General features: G+C 35.1%; 1 protein-coding gene across 1 annotated transcript in view; it reads right to left on the reverse strand.

Annotated features, from left to right (window-relative positions):
- Positions 1 to 879: 879 nt before the first annotated feature.
- Positions 880 to 9,631, reverse strand: part of LOC144957826 (peptidyl-prolyl cis-trans isomerase H-like) — a 9,004-nt gene continuing 252 nt past the window's right edge. The window contains exons 2-7 of the mRNA XM_078889284.1: positions 7,662 to 7,726; positions 6,679 to 6,747; positions 6,162 to 6,204; positions 5,725 to 5,820; positions 3,440 to 3,527; positions 880 to 1,709 (exon numbers count right to left, since the gene is read on the reverse strand). Coding sequence (XP_078745410.1) covers positions 1,600 to 1,709; positions 3,440 to 3,527; positions 5,725 to 5,820; positions 6,162 to 6,204; positions 6,679 to 6,747; positions 7,662 to 7,726 — 471 coding nt within the window. The 3' untranslated portion in view covers positions 880 to 1,599. The remainder of the gene's footprint in view (positions 1,710 to 3,439; positions 3,528 to 5,724; positions 5,821 to 6,161; positions 6,205 to 6,678; positions 6,748 to 7,661; positions 7,727 to 9,631) is intronic.

A 9,631-nucleotide genomic window follows, 5' to 3' on the forward strand; every position in this document is an offset into this window, starting at 1 on the left:
CATTTTTTTCCAATTATGAAAAGTTGCAAAAAATCTCTAGGATTGAGTGAGTTAAACAGAACAAAGCAAAACAAAACTTGAGCCTTTATATACTGCAATATCCACTAACCGTGCTCAAATCGCTTTACAAAGGGTCCATGACCAACAGCAACACATAACAGGTAGAACAAGACATGACACCTGTTGGGCAATATGACATTTTTTTTCTAACAGAAACAACACTGTTAACAACCAGGTACTCATTGTACACCTGAGTACAGTGAGAGAATGTGAGTAAAGAGCCTCTTCCAAGGACTCAACAATGCGCAGAGCCAGGTTTGAACCCAAGACTTTCTGATCCGAAAGTGAGTGTCATACCACAAGACCCCATAACCGCACATCTGATGATCTGAATTACAGTGGAACCTTGCTATAACAGTGATGGTGGTTCAACCTAAAATCCGTTATAACCGAATTTTAAGGGAAATAACCCAAACGGCCTAAATCACCATGTTAAATTATGTAGCATAAGTAGTAAGTAGCCTATACACGCGCGCACACACACACACAGAGTTTGTATTCAGCGCTGGTTGTTCGTGTATTCTTACCTTCCAAAATTCAAATAAGATAATCTGTATCTCATGAAAATTAGTTGTCTCCTGACAAAGGAAAAAAAATGTCTCATTCTATTGTCTTACAGGTGGATGATTTCTTCTGCTTCTTGTCAGAACTGGGTAATGTGCCTTGGAATAGCCTACCCAAGGACACGTCTGGAGCCATTTACAAAAAAAAAATGTTATGATCATTGTCACATTCCACAATGCTAGGCTGTTAGTTACAAAACTGGTCTGCCATCAACGTAAGTATTAACAAATGTTAAAGAAATAATTGAAAAATAAATTTTAACATATTGCTCATATATTTTTATTTTAATCAATTTCATTGGATGACAACTATAAGGGGTATTCATATTCAGCATTCTTAACAATCAGAATAAGATGTAAAGCTGCAAAATACTTTTATAAAAAATTAAATAGTCAAAAGAAGTCTTTACTTTCATTCCACAATTTTGAACTGATATTGATTTGACAAATCATTCATGTAAATTGGATTCCCATGGAATAGACCCTAGAGGAAAATTTCCCCTATTGGATGAATAAAGGGGATTTTAAAAAAAATAAAAAATTTATCATTATTATTTCAATCCACACTCCCGCTTACCCACCATTGTGTTAGCTCGGTCTTGTTTACATCATCTGGTGAAACTTATGAGTACTTTGTGATAGACCAGTTTCCTGCTATGGGAGTAGCAAGCAATCTTTAATGAAAACGTTCACATTTCCAACGGCATCACCAGAAATTTGGAGTAATTCGAACAACTAGTCTTGTATCATAGAATTGTGACTTGGAAGGGTAACAATAACAAGAAAAACAGAATACATAAAACTGCCAACCACCCTTGAATGATGTTGATAATGATGATAATGGTGATGATGATGAGGAGGAGGATGATGATTGCCTCATTCCATGTTTATGAGATGAACATTATTCTACTAAATAAAAACGACGATGATGATGAAGGTGATGATGATGTTGATGATGATTATATTGAAATAGTGGTCACATTTCACCACATTCTGATATGGTGACTGAAAATTTTGGCTTGTTGTTAGGCCCAACAGGGACGTTCTCAATCTTCCTCAGAACGAGCAATCCTTCAGTAACTTTACCTAGGGGAACATAAAAGAAAAAAAAATACAATGATCAAAATGATATAAGTCAAAATGATGGAAACAAAAACATGGAAAATGAAATTCCATGTAGTCTTGTTGTATTACACTCGCCTTTGGATCTGCAGGTCCAGGGTTCGAGTCCTGCTTTGGGCAATGCAAAGTTGAGTCCTTTGAAAAGGCTCTTTACTCATATTTTCTCACCATACTCAGGTGTAAAATGGCAGTTAACAGCGTTGTCTGTCTCAAAAATAGTAATATTGCCTAACAGACATCATGTCTTGTCATGATAAGTGTTACAGTTGCCTAGGGACCCTCTGTAAAGCGATTTGTGCACATTTAGTGGATATTAAGCTATATAAAAGCTCAAGATCTTTTTGTTTAGCTTTCTCTCTCATTCTGGACATGATAAATATGTCTTTTGCAGTCAGGTTTAAAGAATCAATTTAATGTTGTGTTCAGTCTTCAAGTCCAGTATATTGAATGAAAATTATTTACACTTTTGAAATGTGCATGTTGGAATGTAAAGAATAGCTTACACTTGCACATAAGACAAATGAAAAGGTCGTCAGTCAGACCTAAAGGGAGAGGAAACTTTTTAAAGATCAGAATTGAAAATTTGATTTCAGGACTATTACTTATTCATTATATTACTGCAGTAAAAATATTGTGGTTTTTCATTTATTTTTTTTTAAAGTCAAAAGTTAAAAATACAAAATACCAAACACGACAAGTTTCCTGATTGAAATTTTACACGGACATACAATCAGAAAGAAAGAAGTATACAGATCTTCCTGTCAGAGATATGATCAAAGAAAAGTATCAAACACTTTCACAAAGATACACAGAATGACAATGTTGAAAAAAATAAAAGAACCCATTGCCAAAGTATTCTGCAAGTGACAGAAACAGCAAAAGACAGAGAACACGTTGAATATGACATTATGAGCAATAATTCTCGTTGAATGTGTTTTTATTTACTAAGAAAATATAGGGCCAAGAAATGGGTACTTCTGAATCCCTTGTTGAATCCGACTTCTCATTGAACCTGTGTTTAAAATTTTTTTAGACAAAGTAAAGACATAAAACTTTGTAGCCTTTTGACCATCTCTTGGTTTTCTGGGTATGAGTAGTACTATAGCATATATAATTACTCTGTGGAAAGGAAATTTCATTAAATACTTAAAAAAACTGAAGTGATCTCTCATGATTAACCCAGGACCTTCCAATCCGAAAGCGAGTGTCATACCACTACACCACGTAGCTACACAGCAAGCAGCAGTCACTGATTTTCTTTCTCTATAACCACTATGTTTAAACCAAAATATGTCCACATTCATGTTTTCCCTATATTGAAAAAAAAAAAAAAAGATAAAAAGTATAATATTAGTATAAAATTTAATTGAAATATTTGACTCAGACCTTTGAAATCCCATTTAATCAGGCTTACTTTAGTATAAAAAAAAAAAACATTGGAATCCGCATAAAACCAACACTTTTTTTAAGTAAACACCTCTCGTTGGTCCAAAAATTTCTGTTCTTGGTCTAAGTGTGTTCCATTGATAATGGATAAAGTCAACCTTGCTCAAAGTCAACCAGTCTTTCTGGTCCAGCAGTGTTGGTTTTATCAGGATTCGACTGTATTATGATTTTTATTCAAAAAAAAAAAAAAAAAAAAAAGAAAAGAAAAGACAACCCAGGAAAAAAAATAGGTCCAAAATACAACATACCAAACACAACATGTTTTCCGTTTAAAAAGTCACACTTGTCACATGTGATGAAAAACTGACATCCATTACTGTCTTTGCCACTGTTTGCCTGGTAAATAGAGAGATATAAATGTATTTCAATTTATAACATTCGTTCCTTAATTTGGAAAATGTGTCACCTTGGTATTGGGTGAATGAATTTGTTGCCTGATTCAGTCCGTTGATCAGTGACTGAGTAATAATTACAAGGGCCCACCCGTATGGGACTGCAGCATTCATGTCTTCGTCTAGATTTATATCATTGACAGTTTTAAGACATCTCGACTCTACTTACTGCCCTTTATGCTGGCTGATGTAGGGCAGCTACCTCAGGTAGGGAATTTTGCACACAGCTTCCTCTGTCAACTAAGATGTGATGGGATAGCTTGGCCGATCTAACATTTGGTGGAAAGTACTTTGTGATTGATCTAAGTCTTGTTACAGGGCAGCTATGTGGTCTTGTGATATGGCACTGGCTTCCAGATCGGAAGGTCCTGGTTTCGAGCCTTGCTCGGCGCATAGTTGAGGCCTTAGAAAAGGCTCTTTACTCACATTCTCTCACCGCACTCAGGTGTAAAATGAGTACCTGGCCGTAAACACCGTTGTTTATTTCGGAAAAATTTGTAATGTTGCCTCAGAGGCGTCATGTCTCCTTCTACATGTTACGTGTTGCTGTTGGTCAGGGACCCCTTGTAAGGCACTTTTGAGCACATTTAGTGGATATTGCGCTATATAAAAGCTCCATTAAAAAAAAAAATTGTTACTATTTATCTAACACTACAGAAACTGGTATGAACTCAGGCTCCTTGAGCCTTGTGGCTCTGAAAAAAACTAGTTTTGACTTTTAATTTGGAAAAAAGAGAAATACACCTGACCGGTAACCAGGAGGTCTGAGGTTCGATTCCCAGTCGGTGCAGGCTGATTTCTTGGGATGATTTTTTTTTCTTGCATTTTTCACCCGGCTTTGTCTGGCACTGTTTTATACACGCCTTTTCAGATCTTTATCTTACACTAGTGCCTGCTCCCGAATTTGTTATATAAGAGATAAAAGTAATAATAATGCTGAAAACTTATATACCGCTATAACTCTGAGACACCAGACTCTAAGCTCTTAAATTACAAATTACGTTGGCTGAAACATAATCATTCACACACACAAGCGTGCACACACACAACACAAACCAGACCTATCTTGCTTCTCATACCATCTACTAAAATCGAAACAGATATGTTTTAAGCAATGTTTAAAAATAGACAAAGAATCTTTTTCACGAATGCTCTGTGAAAAATTCTGCAAAAGTCTTAACATTTTGCCTAATAGTCTTACTACATATCTCTCACCCGACTTATCTTTATTATTTCCTTACCGGACATTGCACACTTCCTCATTCCACCTGATTTTTCTTTTTTTTTTATCCCACTCCCCCTTTCACATCTCTATCACTCTCCATCCACAATCCTACCTATCCAATGAACTGCTCCTCTTGCTTGGCACTCCTCAATTTTAAAAAAAAAAAAACATATTTATTCACCCACTCTTTTTACCCGTCTGACAAGTTGATTATTTATTTATAATTATTCATTACTGCTATTAAAGGAAGCAGGCCTGTACTGGAATACAGCCACCGCAAAAGCAGTCGATCGCAAAAAAAAAAAAAAATGGAGATGTTTGGTGGATGCCCTATGTGCCTCAAGGCCCGAAGAGGATTAAGTAAGTAAGTATTCAATACTGCGAATCACCGGCTCACTTACCGTATCAATTCAATTCATCCAGTCCCCTTATATATCTCTTCCTATTGCTTTTATCAATGTAACCAACTTTCTTTTTCCTTTTGCGATTTGTCTGCATCCAGACAAAGGCCGAGGACTGAAACAGTTTTTTAAAAAAAATGTATTTCAACACAGTCACCTTTAACTTGGTAGAGATTCTGATAGCTCAGTTGGTAGAGCACTCGCTTCACACGCAAAGGGACCAAGATCGATCCCGTGTGCAGTCGAGATTTTTTCTGGCCCTCCTGTCCACCCAGCAGTGAATAGGTAGCTGAGTCTGTTAGATTTGGCGGAAAGCATTTTGCGATAGACTAGCGTCCTATCCAAAGGATAGCAAGCCATTGTTATTGTCTGTTTCACGCTATATAAACTGGTATAAACTCTGGCTCCATGGGCCTTATGGCTCTGAAGGACTACTTCTGACCTTTACTTGCAATACTTTCTTTACATCTTAAATGGCTAATGTCGTCACCATTAATTTTCAAATTCAAGCTCACCATAGATAGAAGGCCAGCTGCGTCATGTTTCAGCCTGAAATTTTCATCAGCAAATGGCATTCCACTGTAGATACTTGTAACTCCAGTTCCATCTCCCTGATCAAATTTTAATAAATAAAAAAACATATATAAATAACTGTTGTAAGTCAAGTGGGAATTCAATGTCAAAGATTTACAATGAAAAATATTGAATTGAATCTCCGATATCATCACACTCTCTTTTAAAAATTATCGAAATCCTTACTACCAACATGTATTGGGTTGACTTAATTCTTTTTTTTTCTTTTATAGTTTACTTCAGAGCAATACATTTATTTTTCATATTCACATTATATGGTGAGTAACAAAACTACCAGCAGATCAAAAAAAAGTATGCACTTTTTTTTAAATCACCAAAATCATTAAATGTTCTGAAATATCCATCTACGCACACTTACATTGACAAAATCACCACCTTGCACCATGAAGTCTTTAATGACCCTGGAAAACAAACATAGTCATACTATACAGTTAATTAGTGAACAAGTTTCAAGTTTATTTACTTTTACACTTTCGCCAATAATTTGCAACATAATTATGGTATCATATATGAAAGGGAAAAAGAAAGAGAAAAAATGGTAAATGAAACCAGTAAAACAATATGGCAATACTAACAATAGTGGTTTTTAAAAAATAATACTAGTAATAACCAAAAATATACAACAAAGGTAATAACAACAATACTTACAATAATGAGAAGAAGAAGAAGAAGAAGAAGAAGAAGAAGAAGAAGAAGAAGAAGAAGAAGAAGAAGAAGAAGAAGAAGAAGAAGAAGAAGAAGAAGAAGAAGAAGAAGAAGAGGAAGAAGAAGAAGAAGAAGAAGAAGAAGAAAGAAGCATTTTTCTTCTTGTTATTATTTTTCTTTTTAGCAAATACTATCTCACAGCCCCTCCTTATCATTATTGTACCAATTACCTGTGAAAAATTGCTCCTTTGTAACCAATAGGCTTCCCATCTTTGCGATACTCTCCAGTACAAAGTTGTCTGCAGTTAAAACAGGAAGATAAAAAAGTATGATGATTATGCAAGCCGTGCATTCATTAAAGTACAAAAGATATTTGATTACTGAAGAAAATTTGGCTGTGAAGGAAAAACTGACTGAGTTTCATTACAACTCTGGTCTACAATTGTGCGACTCTAGTGGTATGACACTCCCTTTCAGACCAGAAAGTCCAGGGTTATAGCCCCATTCTAAGCAATACATAGTTGGGTCCTTGGAAAAGACCCCTTACTCACATTTTCTCACAGTACTCAGGTGTAAAATGTGTACCTAGCCATTAAAAGTGTACTACTCTCTATCAAAATTGAGCACATTTAGTTATATTCCTCTATATGAATGCTCAGGTTTTTTAAAACAAAATAAAAAGAAAATTCCATTTTAGGTGTTCAGCTGACATGTTTTTGTTTTTAAGGGTTTTACGGGGCTTGCAACACATTTAGGGAACAGTCAAAAAATTCCAGAATTACAATTTAAAGTAAGCAAATAAGAAAAAGTAGGACAAAGGAGAATGGTTCAAATAGGGAACAGATGTAGATTCCAAGAGCACACCATCAGTCCACTTAGTTTGAGATCACCTAAAAGTCTCATCCAGACAGAAGCACATGATCCCACTCAGAAGAATACACTCAAATTCTCAAATGCTTACATAATATATTTAAAACAAAAAAATATAACAGAATAAAATAGCGAGATGATTTACAGGGACAAAATATCATCTCGCAAAAGCAGTAACTATACGTTTGACTGTTTCCCTCCCAGCCAAGGACTCAGGACAGGGAAATGGCAAAACCAATCCAAAACAAAGACAGAAAACAGACATATAAGGGGATTGAAGACTAAGCGAGTGACCTCCTGTCAACCATGGGAGGTCAAAAGACCCCACCCAGAGTCAGCTAACCTGAAATTTTCAGCTGTTTTGGGAACGTCATTTGCAAATAATTCCATTTTCATCCTTCCAGCTTCCTGAAATTGAAATATAGAAAAAAAGTTATATATCAATCATCTCCTTCATATATCCATCCATATCCATAACATCAAGTTCTGTGGTTATGTGGTCTTGTAATATGACACTCGCTTTCAGATCGGAAGGTCCTGGGTTTGAGCCCTGCTCTGAGCAGCGCATGGTTAAGTCCTTGGAGTCTCAAACTCAAAGGTGTAGTGTAAAATGAGTGTAAAACGCGTTGTCTCTGTCAGAGTCAGACTATATATATTACCCAATAGGCATCATGTCTCAAGCACATTTAGTGGATATTGTGCTATTTACATGCTCAAAATGCTCCAGTTTGTTGACAATGACTCCCATTAGCCGATTAGCCAATGGGCAATATTAAAACTCTATGAATATGAATGCAAATGTCCAACAAGCTCAACCAAAAAAAAAAAAAAAGGAATAAAAATTCGTAGTGTTTTTATGCACCTCCGTTGACGGTGTATCTTAACGGATCGTTTTTATACACCTCCGTCACACATGCGCATTCCACCCAATTTCATTAGCGATATTGTGTTTCTGCATTTGGACATGGCGAAAGTTATATTGTGACATCTGTAGGATGTTTTTGTTAATAAATTTATATAAAAATATTAATAATTTAAAAAATCGAAATATAAAACCAGAAAACAGAAGTTGCATTGAAGGTAAAATAACATTTTAGAAAGACCTAATTAAATGTGATGAACAGTCAGGTGGCTCCGTAGCACAGTGGACAAGCTGTCAGACTCCAACCTTGAAAGTACCGGGTTCGATTCCCAATGTTGACTTTTTTTTTATTTTGATTTACTTTGTTTTTGTTTGCTTTTTTTTCTTTCTTTTTTTTTTCAAAAACTTTTTATCATGTTTTTAAAAAACTTTGATTTTAATTTTCTAAAATTATTTAGGTGGCGTTTTTATACACCTCCGTTTACACCTCCGTTGGAGGTGTACACAAACGCAACGTTTTTATGCACCTCCGTTGGCGGTGATGGTAAATTAATGAAAATGTTGCTGCTTACGTCCATGAGGTTTAAATAGTCTAGTTTAAGATTGTAGTTTAGCACGCTGCTTAGTGATTACCATTGTATAATGATAATAAATTAAAGAATACATAATAACAATAATTTAAAAAATCAAAAGTAAAAAGAAACATGGCACACAAATACTGATCTCAAATAAATAAATAATTTTAGAAAACTAAAATCGAAGTTTTTTAAAAACATGATAAAAAGTTTTTGAAAAGAAAGAAAAAAAGCGAACAAAAACAAAGTAAAAAAAAAAAAAAAAAGTCAACAATGGGAATCGAACCCGGTACTTTCAAGGTTGGAGTCTGACAGCTTGTCCACTGCGCTACGGCGCCACCTGACTGTCCATCACATTTAATAAGGTCTTTCTAAAACATTATTTTACCTTCAATGCAACTTCTATTTTCTGGTTTTATATTTCGATTTTTAAATATTTTTATATAAATATATTAACAAAAACATCCTACAGATGTCACAATATAACTTTTGCCATGTCCAAATACAGAAACACAATATCGCTAATGAAATTGGGTTGAATGCGCATGCGTGACGGAGGTGTATAAATACGATCCGTTACGATACACCGTCAACGGAGGTGTATAAATACACTACGAATTATTTATTTATTTGAGATCAGTATTTGTGTGCCATGTTTCTTTTTACTTTTGATTTTTTAAATTATTGTTAGACCTCTTATTCTTTAATTTATTATCATTGTACATCGGTAATCACTAAGCAGCGTGCTAAACTACAATCTAAAACTATTTAAACCTCATGGACGTATGCAGCAACTTTACCATCACCTCCAACGGAGGTGCATAAAAACGGTGCGTTTTTGTACACCTCCAATGGAAGTGTATAAAAACTGCGTTT

The sequence above is a fragment of the Berghia stephanieae genome, chromosome 12 (assembly GCF_034508935.2).
Source record: "Berghia stephanieae isolate SIO BIC M18660-M18661 chromosome 12, UCSD_Bste_1.3, whole genome shotgun sequence".
Taxonomy (NCBI): domain Eukaryota; kingdom Metazoa; phylum Mollusca; class Gastropoda; order Nudibranchia; family Aeolidiidae; genus Berghia; species Berghia stephanieae.